At 39.6% G+C, this 19,563-nt stretch overlaps 1 protein-coding gene across 1 annotated transcript in view; it reads left to right on the forward strand.

Moving 5' to 3' along the window:
- The window catches only part of Pappa (pappalysin 1), a 229,098-nt gene that overhangs the window by 51,679 nt on the left and 157,856 nt on the right, over positions 1 to 19,563 (forward strand). The window contains exons 3-5 of the mRNA XM_052176642.1: positions 1,593 to 1,738; positions 6,231 to 6,524; positions 14,295 to 14,487. Coding sequence (XP_052032602.1) covers positions 1,593 to 1,738; positions 6,231 to 6,524; positions 14,295 to 14,487 — 633 coding nt within the window. The remainder of the gene's footprint in view (positions 1 to 1,592; positions 1,739 to 6,230; positions 6,525 to 14,294; positions 14,488 to 19,563) is intronic.

A 19,563-nucleotide genomic window follows, 5' to 3' on the forward strand; every position in this document is an offset into this window, starting at 1 on the left:
TCAGCTTAAAAGTGGTCAGTCAGTATTTTAACTATAATGGTATCCCCCAAATTAGCCACTATAAGACTGTGTTTGCTACCGCTATAACTTTTGTGTCTGACTAATCATCAAACTGAAGAATATATAGACAATTGGCTTCATAGAGACCTATGACTGGAGTGGCCAGAATGCAGTAGCTATCATATATTTCAGATTCTTGAGTCATGTTGAGGCAATGCACCCTCTGAGTCGGCAAACACAAACCCTGAGACCAGGATCTAGGTATTTTAGCTTCAATACTGGCCAATTTAAACTAAACTCTATCATTTTTTATTGAGGGCTTACTAGATAGAAAACCCTGATCGAAAACTAGGTACCAAGAAATGAACAAGACATCTTCTCTATACTCAGATGCCCTAAGAAGATGGTACATAGTATATTTCAACAGAAAAACATGAACACATTTCTAATTCTGTCCAACAATGACTGTCAGATACTCATAAGGATTCCTAAAAACAGGATGACAGACAAGAGTCAAGAGGGGTAGCATTGAAAATGAGCACAGAAAAACATATATGTCTAACCAAAGCGGAGAGAAGAGGCAGCTTCCCATACTTAGCATTTCTGCTCTGGTGAGTGAGTCTATCCAAGGCTATTATTGGATAACCCAAGATTATTTCTTGAGCACAAAGAATATGTGTCTCTTTTTTTAAACCCCCTCTCTGTCTTGTAGCGTGACCTTGTTGTCTGTCTGTCTCTCTCCCTTGCCCTCTGTCTCATCTTTCTCACTCACCTTTTGATGTTGTTCTTTAATTTTACTCTCTTTCCCTCTCTCTCTTCTCTCTCTCTTTTACCAAATGTCTTACAAATTTCTCTTTACATTGAAGAGACAATTACTATAGCATGAAGAGTTAATTTCTTTCCAAGATATGACCACCTCAATAACAGCAACCTTAAGCCCAACATCTTTAGTCTATTTTGCATGTAATGAAAGAATTTTACAGAATGCAGAATGGTCAATGGGTGGCAGCATGTTTCCTCAGTGGGAAGAGAATACATTTCCGAGCTATCCTGTATTAACATGATAACCCCAGCACCACATCTTTGGGTGACCTACTTAAAAACATTATACTATAAATTTCTCATCTTTAAAATAGGTTTGCAATGCCTCCTTACAAGAGTAATGTAGAAATGAAGAACACCTTCTACTGCATCTCCCCATTTCCCAAGTAGATGACCAAGGCCCATAATGAGTGAATAAGAGAGAAGAGCCAAGACATGCTATCTTGTTCATGCTCTGCATTCTCAGTCTATTCTTCTAGGTTGCCCTCTCCTTAGTCAAAATAGCACGGTCCTTAGAAATATAAACATTGGGTTTTCAACACATCTAGATTCAAAACTGGACCCAACTATTCATAGCCAATTTAATTTGGTTTTCTTTCAATAAAATGAAATAACATAACATTTTTCAGAGAAATGCAGTGGTGTGGTGCTAAAGGGTTTAGCTACTGTGTCCAGAGTAAGAGCTACTGATTATGTAGGAAAGATCCTACTGTATGAACACTACCTTTGGGGAACAAATGATAACAGCTAAACTCACTTTTATGTTTCAGAGCCTACTTGGATGTTAATGAGCTAAAGAACATTCTTAGACTGGATGGATCAACACATCTCAATATTTTCTTTGCAAACTCTTCAGAGGAGGAGTTGGCAGGAGTGGCAACTTGGCCATGGGACAAGGAGGCCCTAATGCACTTGGGTGAGTTTTAGAAGCTCCTTCAGAAGGAACTTAGAGCAATCGTTTGGATCTCAGTGTGAGGAGGACTTCAGCATAACCATAATGGTGCAAGCAATAGTGGTGGTAGGAATAATTAGTTTGTTTGATTCACAAAACGCTAGTATCTCTGGTGCTCCCTCTGGCCATCAACCAATTTTCTGAAGGAACTAGCTTTCTGGATGGAAAAAACTTAGACCCAGAGAGCAAGAAGGGTTTATCCAAGGTTATACAACTAGTGAGGAAGCCTCAATTAGAGTTCAAGTTTCTCCTGTATCCAGAAACTGCATTCTTCTTATACCTCCTTTTTCTAATTCATGCATACTTTTTGGTCCAGAAACCACATTATTCTGGCATAGCTGGGCTAAAGCAGTCCTGAAAGACACCAAAGAAACAATAGAAACACAATATATATAGGGACTTCTCTTCCTCCAGGTTCTGTCCACCAGCAACCTGGGGAAATCTTGACATTTAAATTATGCATATTCATAAACAGCACATCAGTTTGTGAAAGCTAATCTTTAAAACTCAAACATGGCAATCATTCCTGAACCAGTAGTTATAGAAAAAAATACAGTTCTGTGAAGTTTTATTTCTTCTGTATTCTTGTCTTGTGTATATAAATATGTAGAGAGACCATTTTTATTTGTGTAGACTTGAAATTATAATAAAGACACAAATTTCAATTCTGTTCATTTGATGTTCTCAGCATTTCCCTATTACAGGAGTCTTACAATTACAGAATTTCCTGTTCTACAATTTTTTTTTCACTTAGAATCACAAGAGAAAAGCATCCCTCTGGTCTATTTACACTTCATTAAAGATCATTTTTTGAAACAGCCATCCTAATATTCCATTGAGAAAGGCACTACAGCAGGTTTAACCATTTTCCCTCAATAAAATTCTCTCATTGTTGACAACAATGAGTTCTGATGACTCTGTGAAATTCATAGTTTGAGAATTCCTAGGCTCAGCAGGACATCAGTGCTGGATGTCCTCTCAGGCTAGCATGGTCAATAGTAACCCAGAGTCTACTAGCTGCACTTCTGGTTAATTGGAGGATGGCTAAATCTATAACTTCAGTTGAAGAAAACTGTGGTAAATCAAATTATGGTCTTAGTTCTCTATTATTATTCGAGGGATGAAGCTTGAGTGTGTTAGAGAGAGGAGAGAAAGAAAGGGAGAGAGGAGAGAGGAGAGAGGAGAGAGGAGAGAGAGGGGGAGAGGGAGAGAGAGAGAGAGAGAGAGAGAGAGAGAGAGAGAGAGAGAGAGAGAGAGAGAGAGAGAGAGGAGAACACTTTTTCTAACTGATATATGTACAAATAAATATCATCAACCCAAGTCTGCCCTCTAAGAGACTCTTGTCAGTTTTGGTCATTACAAATGGGATGTGCTACAGGCATCTAGTAAGTAGTAGTGATGAAATAAAATAGTCCACAGTGGTCTCAACAAGAAATTGGGTGCTCTAAAATGTCAATAATACTTAAGTCAGAAAACCCTGAGATCTGAGGTAAGTGATGAATACATAGACAGGCATCAGACATGGAGAGGTGGTGAGCAGGAGAGCTCATGCAACTAATGCAAACTTGAAAATAATTCCCTCTTATTACATGCCTAGTATATCTTAGGAAAGTGATGCTCCAGTAGAGGCAAAGACATTTTTTTCTCATTCTTTGCTGGATGGCCTTAGGCAAGATTCTTTTCTTGGATTTGTTGGCTAAAACATTGCAGGTTAACTAGATAGCCTCCCAGGGTCTTTCTAAGCTGTGAAATTTGCTCTTATTTTTAAAAAAACATCCAGAAGATTCCTGATCAGCATCTGGGGATGGCTGACAACTGGGCTTCTAAAGTTAAAGAGAAATACTCCTGGTGATTTCATAAATGTCAGAAGCTGGCTGAAGGCCAGAAATGGAGGAGGCTGTAAACCTATAGCATGTTATAGTATTTCAGGATGATGTCAGGCTCAAGTTATTCCACCTTTTAAGAGAAGCAATGAAACAGGACTCAGGGGCAAATGCTGTCATTCTATAGGTCAATTGGTGTAGAGTGGACAGAGCCAAGCTGGATAGTTTCCGGTCCTATCACCATTCCTGGGCTGGCCCTGCCTCTGTTATCTGCAAGTCTTCATAAAAAGACCAGGGGTAATTAGCACTGTTTTAGTAAACTAAGCACATGCTTAGTTTAGAGCTCCCTGGAGAAACAAAGTCTCTTTCTTAGGAGAAACAAGAGCAGTGTGAGGCAGGAGGATTACTAGCAATGTCATGCTGCCCCCACTAGCCAGCAAGCTGCCAGCTCCACATCCTAAATGCAGTTGATCATAAGCAACTCCAGTGCAGTAGTCTCAATCAAACTCAATTTATTAGAACCTCCTTTTTTTAGCCCTCCTTTCCTGATGTTACACCATTATTTCTGGAAAAAGCCTTGGGTGGGAGAGGGATTACATTTCAGATTATGACTGACAGAAAATAATGGAGAAAAATTTACTGTCTTAATTTCTTTTCTTCCTGCCTCTGCCTGGCTTTGTCATAACATACACACATATACACATACACACATACACACATACATACATACACACATACACATACACACATAAATACACACACACACACACACACACACACACACACACACACACATCTTTATCTTAAGAAGTCTCCAAGCAATTTAAGAATTTGTAGACCTCATGTGCCTGAGGACAAGCCAAGCAATCCAGCCCAAGACAAAACTTGCCTCACATCTGCTCTGAGCACCCCATTTCCACTGTACAATACCTTACTGCCTCGTCCTTCCTCCATGAAACACTTACAACTCCACTTCCAAGTTTCTGCTACCTAAATTATAAACTTCTCTTAAACACCAGGGTTTAAAGTTTAAATATTTTTTCTAGCGACCTGCATGCCAGTACTATTTAAGATGCACATGGAGCAAGTATTAGTCATTGCCTCCACTGAAGTTGGTTGTAGCTCTACAAACTCTGTTCTGTTTGGGGACATGAGGCATCATCATTTATGTCTCAAGACAGAGCAGGCAGATGAGTCATCCCCATTTCTTTTTAAAATGCAAATCCTGGTGCTAAGGGCAGAGTTAGGGCCTAAAACTCATTTCTGCTAGGTTTGTATTTTCTATACATTTTGTTCCCGTGTAGGTAGACAATAAGTAGCTATTTCATATCTGTCAGGGGTTACTCAACCTCCTTGGAAGTAATTAGTTATATCTCACAACCCTTTTAAAGATGAGTTATTCATCATCAAATATTCAACACATATTTAATCAGTACTCCAATTACATTTTGTTGATGTCATAAATCATTCAGGCCAAAAGCAACGTTTGGAGGAAAAGGTTTATTTGGTTTACACTTCCAGGTCACAATACATGTTCAAAGGAAATCAGGGCTTGAACTTGAGAGGAGAACCTGAAGGCAGGTGGCATGAGAGACTGCTGCTTTCTGGCTTCTTCTCTGGCTTCCTCTCTTACTAGTTCATGCTTAGCGTTTGTAGAACCCATGCCAACCTGCCAGAGGAATGGTGCCACTCACAGTGGGTTGGGCTCTCCTACATAAACTAATAGTAAATAGAGACCTCCAGAGACATGCCCATAGACCAATCTCATCCCGAAAATGCCTCAGTAAAAGCTTCTCCTTTCAGATGACTCTGGACTTTGTCAAGCTGACAATCAAGTCTAGGCAAGACAATCAGATGCTATATTCTAGTCTCAACCGAAGAATGTTGATTTCCAATTCCACCGTCACACTTCTCTTAAGCAGGGGTGGGTCATTTAGGAGCTCTATGAATGAATGTCTTTATGTTTAAGTTATGATATGATAATGGGAGCTGTCCTTTATAAAGACTCTGTGCACCATCTGAGGACACATAATAAATAATCAAGAAGCATCAGTCACTGTTATAAGAAATCTTGTAACAGAGCACAACCTGTGGGCGACTTTCCTGAGTGCACTTGCTTTTAGAAAATTAGAGATGAAGGCACGAGATTCAAAGATGGTAATCAAGTTTCAGGGTGTAACAGGGTTAATGAAGGCAAAATAAAAGTCAGAGCTAAGGAGTGTGAACCTCTTTGAGGCGTTCATCTATATAGCAGGATTTGGAACAATTGTGGAGCTTGGCATATATTACAGTCTAAGGTCTAAGTTACAGGAGAAAGTCCAGTCAAGCCAGAGATCAAAATCCTTATCAAAATAGTATGTTTTCAGAAGTTCAGCCTCAGCTTACACAAGTGCAGCTCCTCCAAAAGGGTAATGTTCTCTTTTCAAACAGGATACAAAGTGATTCATGAACCTCCTATCAGTTCTGGTAAGCAATCACTCACAGCAGTGTTGTGACAACCCAGAGGCAGTAGGGTCTTAGAGTGAAGAAGACTGTCAGTCTAAATAAGTAGCACTTTTTTCTCTTTGATTGACTTCTGGGTTCTTTTGGCGTGAAACAGACAGTTGCCTAATACTCTGGTTTTCTCCTTGAAGGCGGTATTGTCTTGAACCCATCTTTCTATGGCATTCCTGGACACACCCACACCATGATCCATGAGATTGGGCACAGCCTGGGCCTCTATCATATCTTCCGTGGCATCTCAGAAATCCAGTCCTGCAGTGATCCCTGCATGGAGACAGAGCCCTCATTTGAAACTGGAGACCTCTGCAATGACACGAACCCAGCCCCCAAACACAAGTTTTGTGGAGACCCTGGACCAGGCAATGACACTTGTGGCTTTCACGGCTTCTTCAACACTCCTTACAACAACTTCATGAGTTACGCAGGTAGGGTCCTATACATTCCTGATTGTAACCCAGTCTGACACAGGACCAAATGTCAGACTTGGGCTCTAGTTCAGGTTAGCCTTGAACCAACTGCTCATTTTTCTAAGATGGAGACTTTTCTTTCCAAGCAATCAGAATAACATCTAATTCACAAGCATTTCTGAAGTACAAGAAAGATGTTATACATAAATCATACCAGATGGTTGAGACCAAAGCCTATAAATCCAGATAGAACTACAGGGGACTGATGCTCTGGATCGTATGTTCTCTACCTCTGCTTTCTTAAAAAAGAAAACCCAAATCTTTCAACGGTCTAAAAGGTTACTCATAGTTTTGCTGCTGTCTTGTTCTTGTTCTACACTAGTGGATTGTTGTAGCTTTTTTATTTAACTAAGGTTTTCCATAGATAAATACAATTTTCATATGTTCATTTTCTATTGGAGGCTGGAGAAAAAGCTGTCTTTCTTGCAAACACAACATTGTCATATAGTATTGGGTATGGCATTTTTCCTAACTTCTTTTAACTTTCTTATAGCCCTTTCAGAAACCATATTAAGGACTCATAATCTAGGTCCCAGGATGTCCTCTACTTCCTCTTAGCACAGGTTATATCACGGCCACTTAAAGCCATTTTAGCAGATTTGGCAAATTAGATCAATCTGGGGTGGTCACAGCCCTGATTATGGTTTCCTGTGATCAACTGTCCATAAGTGCACACGATAGACCATTACTGAATTCTATTATAACATTTAATTTAGCCATCTATTCCTCATGAGAACATGCAAAGTATATGAAATAAGCAACAGCCTTTTATTGTGTCACAAAAGGAGGAAAATGAAAAAACCATTTTTCCACTTTATATTTTAGCCATGCTAATGTTTCTTATAAGCTGTATATATGATTGATTCTGCCAATAGTAGCATTTTCCTTTGTATAACCATTTATTGTCTATAAAAGATTTTAATGTGTTCCCTCTCCTTTAATTCTCACAGCGCATGCATGGAACAGGAACCACCCCATTTTGCAGATGACAATATAGAGGGCTACTTGGGTCAATTGCTTCCTATGACACATTGGATGCCAATTACTCTTTCCCCTCTCTGACTCATGCTATTCTTTTAAAGAGAACTAATGGATGGTTAAGTATGGAAGCCGAACAATCTAGATTTTCTTTTCACTCTACTTCCTGCAGTATAGCAGAGGATCTTTTGCTTGGTGTGGGAGTGAAGGTGAAGTTCCTAATTCAGGTTTGAACCAGGAAAGGCTGCTTCTGGCTATTCTACATTCCTGTAGCAGTTTTGATGAATATTATGATTGAAAAGAGATTTTGCCAGTGAAAACCAAAAGATTTGATGATCCCAATGGTCCTTACAGTTTCCTCCTGGGGACTTTCTATGTGTGGCTCTTACAACTTAAAAGTGATGTCACTTCCAAAGTGAATAACCCATTTCTGCATCTATAAAGTGTCTTTAGATTTGGTTCTAAAAACAGCCAGGGTGCTCGGTATTTCCTCAAAAGCAGATTCCAACTGAACTCCCATTCTCAAACACACTGACACTTCACATCCTGTGCCCTGCTTACATCCCATCTCTGTAGCACCTTTCCGTAGCCAGCTCAGCACACATGAGAAATAAACAATAATAAGAGTTTGGAAGTTTGCCTGCTTCTTAGGGGATAGGAGCTTCCACCAGCTACCAGACCTCCATAAACGAAATCTCCCTTTTGTTTCCCTTTGAGAAGCTCTAAAGGGTGATTAATTTACTATGGTTGTTTTGAAGGGATCTCCTCAGCTCAGTGACCCATTAACAGCAGAACTAATTCACTGAACTGAGATAACAAACTTACACCCCAAAAGCATCCTCAAAGCAACCCAGAGCTTGGAAATGTTTGTTTTCCTTAGGATCTCTGATAGATGAGGTGACAGAAGCCACTGGACCAAATTCAAAATGCAGAACAGGACGGGCTTTTCAGAGCTCAGGAAAGGGATGCACGGGGCTTCCTTCTTCAGAGCAGAGGGCAGTCATTGCCAGTTGACTTCTTCCAGCTGCCTCTCTTTGTTGGGTGCTCGTTCCTCAAGCAGATCTCTTGCCAAAACAGTCACAGTTTACGTGTGTGCTTTTCAATGTAATAGTCATCTGCTATATGTGGCTACTGATGACTTTAAATATACCTTGTGTAACTGAGGACCTAAACCATTACCCTTAAAGTATTTTAATTAATTTAAATGGAAAGGGCCACATGTATTGGTGGCTACCATTTTTGTCTTTGAAGACCAACAATAATTGAGTACCTCCAGTATGCAAGAAATAATGTAAATAACACCAGTAGATAGTATAATTCTTATATATTATAAATAAATGTGCATAATAATAATGCAATATAATAAATAAATAGTGTAAATTATCCCAAAGAGCTAAGTGATCTTATTAACATAATCAGTTTAGGGATGCAGAAAATGTCATTCAAATAATACAAGAAACTTGCTCCCATTCAAACACATGACTTAAATCCAAGCCTTTCTTACTTCATAATCTGAGTTATTAACCAGTCACTTTGCTATTCTGAGGAAGGTTGAAAGGCTCCCAAGTGGTTCAGACTAGTAGGCAACAAGCAGCTTATGTGTCAGAGACATTTCAGCAGAAAGCACCAACAAATATGTTTGTACTAACCTATTGGCAAAGCACTTGCCAGGTAGATGGATAGCAAAACATGCCCCCATTTCCTGAAGATAGCAGGCTGTATTGAGAATATTTCAAAGATTACAAGGCATAGAATATAGGATCCCAGGGCTTTTTTTCCAGCCTATGGAAAAAAGTAGCATCTTCCTATATGTTAAAAATGTTTAGTGTGCATTCATGCCTTGGCCCAATATTCATACATGCTTTAACACAAACAGACCTGTCTTTATAGAATATACCTGAAGCAAACAACTCAATTGATGTGTTTAAAGATTTAGCAGCAAGAAATTTTTAACCAGTGTTCACACTCTAAATATTTATTAAAAATTTAATATATGCCAGGCATAGGAAAGAAATGTTTGCCTATGCAAAAAAATAAAACTGGTTTACAAGCTTGAAGATAATGGAAACTTAAATGGATTGCATGACATCCCACATTACAGAGCACTGTTATAACACTGAACAAGGTATAGAGTAAGGCCAAACAAGAATGGCATTCAGAACAGGAGGTTTTATGTCAGGAAGCTGAAATCAAATGCCCTATATTGTAGTGTTTGGTCATAGGCATATTACTTCTTTTTTGGAGCCTTGTTTATTTTTCTAATTCATGGAGAATAAACGCTCTTCCCTTGAGTGATTATACAAGGAAATAATCTAGAATTGTCCTTGGTAGAATAAGTAATGATTGACAAATGATAAAGTGTATTAACTATTTGATATGGAGAACATCCTAGTCATAGTCATATATATGTCACATAAGTGATGAGAATTATATGTATATATATATATATATATATGTATGTATAATTAAACAAAATTTATATTATTCATAGGTACTGGACTTAGGGGGATGTTTATTTGGGACATATTTCAAAATTTCACAGTGAGCATAGCTTTTATAATAATTTATTACCGAGTGTATTGTTATAATTTTAAAAACAAAAACCAAATGACAAAATTTTACCAAAATTTACTCATGTACAGAATATCAGCAAGCTTTTTAAATGCTTACATCAGCTTTCTGAGGAAGGCTATCACCATCCTTCAAATTTTAGTGAGTGGAAATGAGGCTGGCGGGGTCAGCATTTTGTCCCAGGTCCTATAGGTAGTTGAGTTATTGAGTGTCTGTTATTATTTTACATGCAACATACCCCTCAGTACACGGCTCAGGTTGCAAGCCTGGAACACTAGCAATAGCTTGGTGGCCTCAGAAGGCTCTATAAGATCAGAGGCTCTCAGGGTCCCTTCTACTTATAGACAAAATGGGAACAAGATGAACCTGGAGGTCTAGGTGAAGGGACTGCAGATGGTAGAAGTGGTGCTGTTTGGGGCAGGAAGCCAAGTGAGTCTGACTTTAGACATGAGCAAATGGAGACAGAGCATTTTTGATAAACGGAAACCTTTAGGATTTTTACCAAGATTCTGATAGTAACTAAGTCTCAGTGTGATATCAGGTGGGACAGAAGTTTTTCAACTTAATAAAATTCAAATGGATCCCTATCCCCTACTAACTGCTATCACCTATCCATTTTCAGACTTTTTCCTATTGGCAAATGGAAAGGGTTACTATTTTAATTATAAAAGGAAAACAAACTTCTTTGAAGAAAAAGTAATCAGAAGTTCCTAAAGAAAAAATACATCATATTTCCATCAACATTCATCTTGGTGCTTTCTGTGCCCCATTTGAATCCTTAATAACCTTTGGTCGAGTTGACTTAAATAATCTTCATTTATATAACAGGAAGCTGATATAGAAAGTTAGAAGAGTTGGTAGTGTTAAGTTAGTATTTTGTTTTAGAAATGTCCTTAAAATGTATAGTCTGTGTTAATATTTTTACTATGGTAACAATGCTTCAGGAACCAGTCCTCTCCCTCAAGGCAATGATTTTCCTCATCTGTCTTAGTTGGGGTTTCTATTCCTGCACAAACATCATGACCAAGAAGCAAGTTGGGGAGGAAAGGGTTTATTCAGCTTACACTTCTGCATTGCTGTTCATCACAAAAGGAAGTCAGGACTGGAACTCAAGCAGCTTAGGAAGCAGGAGCTAATGCAGAGGCCATGGAGAGATGTTCCTTACTGGCTTGCTTCCCCTGGCTTGCTCAGCCTGCTCTCTTATAGAACCCAAGAATACCAGCCCATGGATGGTACCACCCACAAGGGGCCCTTCCCCTTGATCACTAATTGAGAAAATGCCTCACAGTTGGATCTCATGGAGGCACTTCCCCAACTGAAGCTCCTTTCTCTGTGATAACTCCAGCCTGTGTCAAGTTGACACACAAAACCAGCCAGTACATCATCTCTGTCCATCCATGTGCCAGTATTAGAGCTATGTGGGTTAGTATTAAATTGCAAAGAATTCCTGCTTCATATGCTGAGCTTTGATTCTTCCTTCTCCAAGTTTCACACACACACACACACACACACACACACACACACACACACACACAAGTTATTTGCTTACTTCTCCCAAATATGGGCCAGTGAACATCTGCCATGAAGCAGAGTTCTTGCGCCTCACACTCTAGCTCAGCCATATTATGAGAACACTCTTATTATCCCCATTGTTTCCACTTTGCAGATAGAAAATGGAAGTGCCAAGGACATAGAGACACTTGCTCCCTTGACTCTGTATCTTGTACATCTTCTTTTTTGAGCCATCAAGCCCTCCACCTGCATCTAATCTACTTAGAGGCCTTTTTCCAGACATTTTGCACAAAGTGTACAGATCCCAGTGTTCATGAACAATGATCTTTTGTCCTGGCCATTCGCAGGCTGAGGTGTACATACTCCTGGCAATATGCAGCCACAAAATTTCGGGAGTTACATGGTGGATCTGGGCTTAAGAACAATTTACTGTCACTCCTGTGCAATGCTTGCTAAGGAACACTGGGCTCTTCCGATATCGCCAGATTCTTAAAGCTTTCCCTCGGGGTGCTGAAAAGAAGACTGTCAAAATTACTAAGAGGATCCAAGCCAGCCTTGCCATATAAACTCTCACAGCCTTGTCTGTTCCCTTCAAGGTCATGTTCTGCTGCCCAGAACCTCTCCAAACTTATTTTCTGATAAGGAAAAGTGAGTTTATGCTTCTGGATTCCAGTAGCACTTTTATGTTTAAGATCTGGTGAGGTCCACACTCCTCTGTCTAGGGCCAGCTGTGGTAATCCTGACCAAGCAAATACCTCTGAGAAGGAAGTGGTACATTAGGAAAACAAGCCAACCAGTGCCTGTTTTTTTCTTGTTCCCAGGGGAGCTGAATCAGAATGTTGGGAAAAGATACAGAAGGCAAACCTCTTCCTTAGGGGCTGACTTGGGTCCCTGCCTTCAGTTCACACTCTGGAAAAGGAAGAGTAGAACTGAAGGTCATTCCATCTGAATACCTAAGAGACTGTTTCCAATCACCCTTAGGATAGAGCAGGGCTCAATCGCATGTAGAAGCCACCTACTGGAAACTTTACCCATAATATATTTCGTTTGTGCTTAGGGGGGAAATGTTATGGCATTACTTAGAAGCACACCTTTGTTTCAAACCCCAGAGATGCTTTTAACTCTATGCCACAGGAAAAGTGGCTTGCTTGAATACAGCTTGAGTTCCTAACTCCATAAAAAGAGAGAAAATAATAATAACTACTCCAAAAATAGCATGTGCTGGAAGATAAAGAATAACTGTCCAAAGCTTGTCATATCATGCCTGACTCATACTTACCACATGCTAAGCATATGTCTCAGAGACATGCGTACACTGTAAGGACATGTGTTTGCTCTTGTTCCTATCTGTACTGGTGAGTTTATCAGCAATTGATCCTAGCCAGAGTCACATAAGAAGAAGAAACAGCAGTTGAAAAAAAAAAACCTTTCATCATATTGGCCTATAGGCAAGACTATGGTGGAATTTTATTAGTGATTGATGTAGAAAGACCCAGCTCACTGTAGGTAGTGCCACCAATAAGTAGCTGATCCAGTGTTGTATAAGAAAATGGACAGAGCAAACCATTAGGAGCAAGGCAATAAGCAGCATTCCTCCATGGCCTCTGCTTCAATGCCTGCCTCCTGGTTCTAGCCTGCAGTTCCAGCCCTGCCATTCCCCTAAGATGGACTGTGACATGGAAGTGTAAATCAAGAAAATCCTTCCCTCCCCAATTTGCTTTTTGTCATCATCTTTATCATAGAAATAGAAATCCAGCTAAGGTAGCATTCTATATAGAGTCTGGGGTGTATATTCACTTCCTAACTATGTCACAAGCTGAGCTTTGCATGCCTCTAGCTGTGTAGTTACCTCTTCTGTAAAGCCACTTTCTCTCTTGACCTCAACCAAGTAATCTAATTGACCTCATTTGTACATCCATCTCTGGTGCCTTTTTACTTGGTCCTCTTCTCCCATATGCCATCTCTCTCAATTCAGTGATGATCTCCATCACATTAGTGAGCACAGCACAAACCTTGCTCATACGATGTGTTCATATCTCCTTAAGGTGAGGGACATTTTAAGTCCTATGTTTCCACAGTTTATAGCACTGACCATGAATTAGACATTTAATAGATTTGTTTTAAGAATAGTATCTTTGCATTAGGGAAAAGCAGAATTCATTAATGAATGAATGAATGAATGAATGAATGAATGAATGAAAAGGAATACAACAGGAAACTAATGAACACATAGATGAGTGAATAAGTAAGTGGGTAAAAAAGTGAATTAATGAAGAAATGGATGATAAAAGTGAATGGGGGCAGATGCATTGCTGACTTGGGACCAGAGGATAAGCAGCTTGCTTTGCCTTTGTCCTTAGCCATAATCTCTTAGTAGCTCTCTCCTAAGATCCAGGATTGCTTTTCCTGTTCTACCCACCACCCTCCCTTCCCTCCAGTTTCCTCTCACCTGTCTCCAGGAGTGATGACTGCACTAATTTGTTCACAGACCATTAACTTCTAAGCACTAGAAGAGGCTGCCCTGAGCTGGCAAGGACAGACTTGGGTGCTGGCTCTCTAGCTGCATGGAGACATGGAGACGTCATCCTTCTCTTGCGTGCCTGCCTGTGCAGCTCAGGGCTTATCTTTCCTCTCTCTTTATCTTTTCTCTCTTTCTCACTCTTACAGATGACGACTGTACAGACTCTTTCACGCCCAATCAAGTCTCCAGAATGCACTGTTACCTGGACCTCGTATACCAGAGCTGGCAGCCCTCCAGAAAGCCAGCACCTGTAGCTCTTGCACCCCAGGTTGTGGGGCATACAATGGACTCTGTGATGCTAGAGTGGTTCCCGCCCATTGATGGCCACTTCTTTGAAAGGTGAGTGTGCCCTGGGGAGTGTTGCTCATGCTCTCTCTCTCTCTCTCTCTCTCTCTCTCTCTCTCTCTCTCTCTGTCTCTGTCTCTCTCCCTCCATCCCTCTCTCCCTCCCTCTCTGTCTCTCTCTGTCTCTCTGTCTCCCTCTGTCTCTCTCTCTCTCTGTCTCTCTCTCTCTCTCTCTCTCTCTCTCTCTCTCTCTCTCTCTCTCTCTCTCTCCTCCTGCTAGGAAGGCAAAGACTCACAAGGAAGGCAAACTTGGAAGAGAATTTTTTGTGCTTCTTATTTTTGTTGAATAGAGACCCCCACTACTCAGCAGTGACTGGTACCCAAGGGCACACTGGTACATTTGAGACATATAATATAAGACTATTTTTAACAGAAATGATCCAGTAAAGATGCATATTTCCTCATGATTGGGAGGCTAAATTAGCTTTATTATTAAAAGCTTGGAAACCAGGGTTGGTGTGAAATGAAAATCTAGTACATTCTAATCTGGTCTTTAATTCCAGCACTTGGGAGGAAAAAGTAGGGAGATCCATGTAAGTTCAAGGCTAGCCTAGTCTTCACAGTGAGTTCTAGGCCAGCCAGAGCTACATAATGAGAGAAACTTTCAAAATATACATCCCCCCAATTTTCCCAAGTCTAAAAATATTTGGAAATTTCTATATCTTCTGGTGTTGTCTCCATTAACCCAGGATTTGAAATTGCCTCTGATTAGTAAGGAAAGCCTTTCATATTACATATGTATACATACATATATTTCACATTATATAAAATACAAGCATGTATACTATTCAGTTTGCAAACATGTATGGTTATATATTACGATAAAGTTTATATTTAGTATATATATTTTGAGAAAGCCAGAGACTAATCAAGTGTAAGACACCATAGATTTGATCCCTGTCCTTTTACTTGTCATCCAAATGCTACCTGACATGTCACTGCCCCCAGATTATTTTTCACTGTCTTTTCCTAAAAAAAAAAAAAAAAAAAAAAAAAAAAAAAAAAAAAAAAAAAAAAAATGGGTCCAATTATGTTTTCTGATAGTCATAGTCAGAAAGGGGAGACCTAAATAGTGCCATTCTATGAATCCTTCCACTATAGAGTTCCAAGGAGCTCAGGCTTTGAGGGAACCAGGTAAAAATACATCACAGCTAGGCACACAGTTCAATGGCAGGGCTCTTGCTAAGCATGTATGGAGTCAAGAATCCAACCTACCACTGCAAAAAATGAATATTCATGAATACAGTTTACAGCTATTTCAGAATGTTTCTGCCATTCAGGTAATCTTTTACTCTAATCCTTAGCTCTTCTTTGGATGTTTATCCAGCAATAAGGATATAGCATTGATGATGGCGCAGACAATGACCGTGTTAATCATGATCGGTCTTTGTCTGCTGAACTTGCAGCTGTCTGTCAAATGCTAACCTTGTGATAGATTCTGATCTGAATGCTTCTTGCGCAGAGTCTTACTTAACATTCCCAGTAACCCAGTTAAAGAATAAAAGTTTCCTTATGTGTCAGATAAGGAGAGCAGTGAAGCTGAAAGAGTTTGAGAAATTTGGCCAAGAGCTCATAAAGTGCTGGAGGCAGGCCCTCAACATTTCAGAGTGCCTCGTCTATGAATCCTACTTGCCTTCCTTAGATTTTCCCAACTAGGGTGTGAAGGGGATATTAACTTTCCTCACAAACGGTGGCAATGTGTATATATGTATTTGCTTATAAGAAAAAATAAGCACAAGACCACAGCTAAGATTTCTCAGAGGTAACTAGCTAATGGGTACATGTTTAAATGCTCACTCTCACAAATTATCAGGAAAATTGCAACTTATAACTGAAAGGATTGATCACCTCACAATCTTAAAATGGCTATTCCCCCCTCCCAAAAAAAGACACACTAAAAAATGGCAAGGCTTATGAGGAAGGGGAATCTTTCACAGTGTTTGTGGGACTGTAAATTAATTCAGTTGTTATGGAAAACAGTATGCATGCCTCTCAGACAACTAAACTAGGACTGTATGATTCAGCTATTCTATTAATACATATATACCCAAAAGAAAATAAATTAGAGATTGGAGAGGTAGTTCAGTGACTAAACATTTACATTTAAGCATCTGGACCTGATCGGATGCTCAAACCGCAGCAAATCCTGGAAGAACCTGGCCTGTGAGAGTGGAGACAGGGGATCCCAGAGCAAACCGGCTAGCAAGGCCAGCCATGACAGCGAGTCTTGGGTTTGACTGAGAAACCCAGCATGATGAGTAAGATGGAAGAGCAATGGAGGATGGCTCCTGACATCAGCCTCAGGGCCCCAGTCCAGGTGTACACTCGTGCATAGCATACACTCATGTGCAAAGCAAACCAATGCAAACACAGGTGCAAAGCATACAAAAAATATAAAAGGAAAATAAGGGACTATAAGTAGTTAGTTGAGAGGACACCCTGTTCCACATGCTCTGTATAGCACAAATCACATATCTAAGATAGAGAAACAACCTGAATATCCTTCATCAGGTGAAGAGGTTAAAAAAAAAAAACCCTATGTGTACTGTGGAATATTAGTCAGTCTTTAAAAAGCAGAAAAGAAACCTGTCATGAAAAACACATAGAATGAGTCTGGAAGTCATTATTTATTGAAATATGCTTACCTCAGAAAAACAAGCATAACTGATCTCCCTCATATGTAGAATTTTATAATGTTGAAGCCGTGAATGTACAAAGAATGAAATTCAGTGGTGGATCTAGCTAGATGGGAGGAGTGAAGAAGTTGGTCAAAGGGTACAATTCCACTTAGATTGCAGAAATAAATGATCATGCTCTATTGCCCACAGCTGACATTATAATGAGCTGTACTGCTTTGGATGTTTTCAAACGGCTAAAACAGTAGATAGTCAATGTTTTCATCATACAGACACAGAAAATGACAGGTATGAAAGGTGATAGGTTTCTTCATCACCCTTCTTTAATGATTATAAACCTGTGTATAAACATTATTTTATACTTCAAAAGTATTCAACTAAGATCTTCGTGTTAACAGTTTCAAAAATTAAAAACACATTATACAGTAATAGCGCATCAAACTGGGTCTCTAAATGTCTAGAGACTATCAGTCCCTGAATCTAGAACCTTCCTTTTGCATCCAGGGGAGAGTTTGCTCTGATATGAATGAAGCAAACTCCCCTGGCTCTCTGTAGGAACTCCCTCTTTCTGGCCCCAGCTGCCCTTACAGAGTTTAGAGCTGGATTTGGGAATGCTCATGTGACATTTTGGAGCAAGCTTTGCAGCAGCCTGTAGATTTATTTATTTTCTCTGTAGTGATGAGAAGTTTCAGACTTTTGGTCAAGCTTTGGCCTTGATTTTACTTAAAATGGAAGTTTTTGTAAATGAAGCTTCCTGTGTATGTATTCAATTTATATTTCATAAAGCAGTTATTGTCCATTAAATAAAATCCATCTGATTGGTGGAAACCTATTAGAGGGTTAATTGTTGTGTAATGAGATATGTCTCTATTACATAGTACTCTTGGCTTTAATCAATATGTTTTTAATAACCTATAGTCAGTTAGTACTTGAGGCGTATACAATAGCTATTCTGTTCAGGGTAATATTAACTAATGGAGTTATCACATGCTAAATTGAAACTGACATTTTTGAAACATGTAATTAAGGTTAGCAGCTATGCAAACCACAAGCTAAAGTAAGTTTGTCCATAAGTATTAATAAATGCTGTAGAGGACGGGTACTATATCCTCTGTGCATCTTGCTCCCATAAGCAGGGAGTTCATAGCACTGCAAATTGATTTAGTATGAGGCATATAAGCTTTGATGTCTGGTCCCTCACACACTCTGCCACCACCTCCCTGAGCTTCATTGCTCCTAGTAGATGAGACTTTAGGCAGGACGTCTGACTTTTCTCATTCTATGAGTCCTCCATAAAAAGGTGCTAACTTGCCCACATTGTCTGTGTTATATGGCGTAGTCAACAAATGACATCCACGACAGACCAAGCCACATATTCTACACTCAAGGAATGTTAGCTTCTACCTTGTGTGAGGTTTTCCAGATCTGTTGGGTTACTTGAAATTCCCCTTCCCTTGCAAAACCTTGGGTGTTTTCCACACCATCCATCAATGCCAGCATCTCGCCCCTGGCCATGTTCATGTCCTCCTGCTGTTCTCACATCTGTGGTGTAAGAGACTACAAGGGTTTCCCTTAAGAAAACATATTCTGATTCCCCCACAGACTGTGTCCTCACATAGGGGCAACTGAATAAATAATTTGAGGGCCACCCCTAGTCTTGCAAATGTGTTGACTGGCTGGTTTTAGTAACAGAACAATTGGATATCATATACAGGAAAGCATAGTGGACTAGGAACTATGGGACGATTGTCTAAAGTCCTTGCAAATGCATCATTATCTCTGCCACTTTTAATTTCAGTTTTCTGATCTGTAAGTTAAAAAGCCCTGATATTTCTCAGGCAGAATTTCTCCTCCATGTCTCCTAACATGTATAATAATTAGGAACTCTTTTTCTACAAAAGTGAGAAATACTAGAACCAGCCAGTCTAGTTGTAAAGGAGAGAAGCTAACTCCTTTTTATTTAGGATGGCTTCTTGAAGCACAGTTCAAAAGGACTTTACTTGTTAACGGGAATGTTTCTTACCTAAATTCACCAAGAGAGCATCTACTCTCCATCACAGTTGCCACATTCACCAAAATAGTGACCATAAGTATTTGAAATTATGACTGATGTAACCAAGGTTCAGAATTTTTAAATATAAATTGTTTTAATTATTTTAAATTTAAATAGCCACTTATGGCTGCTAGACTTCTCATTCAATAGCATCTATGTAAAGTTTGTGCTTTGACTCAGATAAACTGTGTAAGAAGATGAACATCCTCAACATTAGCATTTTTCAGTTATGTGTGGTGTGTGTGCCTTGATGCATTCTGTGTGTGTGTGTGTGTGTGTGTGTGTGTGTGTGTGTGTGTGTGTGAAAATCAAATAGATGCCAGAGTGAGTCATGGACACAAGCATCCCCTGGATGTACAGGACATCACTCATCACATTTGCT

This window comes from Apodemus sylvaticus, chromosome 3 (genome assembly GCF_947179515.1).
Source record: "Apodemus sylvaticus chromosome 3, mApoSyl1.1, whole genome shotgun sequence".
Lineage (NCBI taxonomy): Eukaryota > Metazoa > Chordata > Mammalia > Rodentia > Muridae > Apodemus > Apodemus sylvaticus.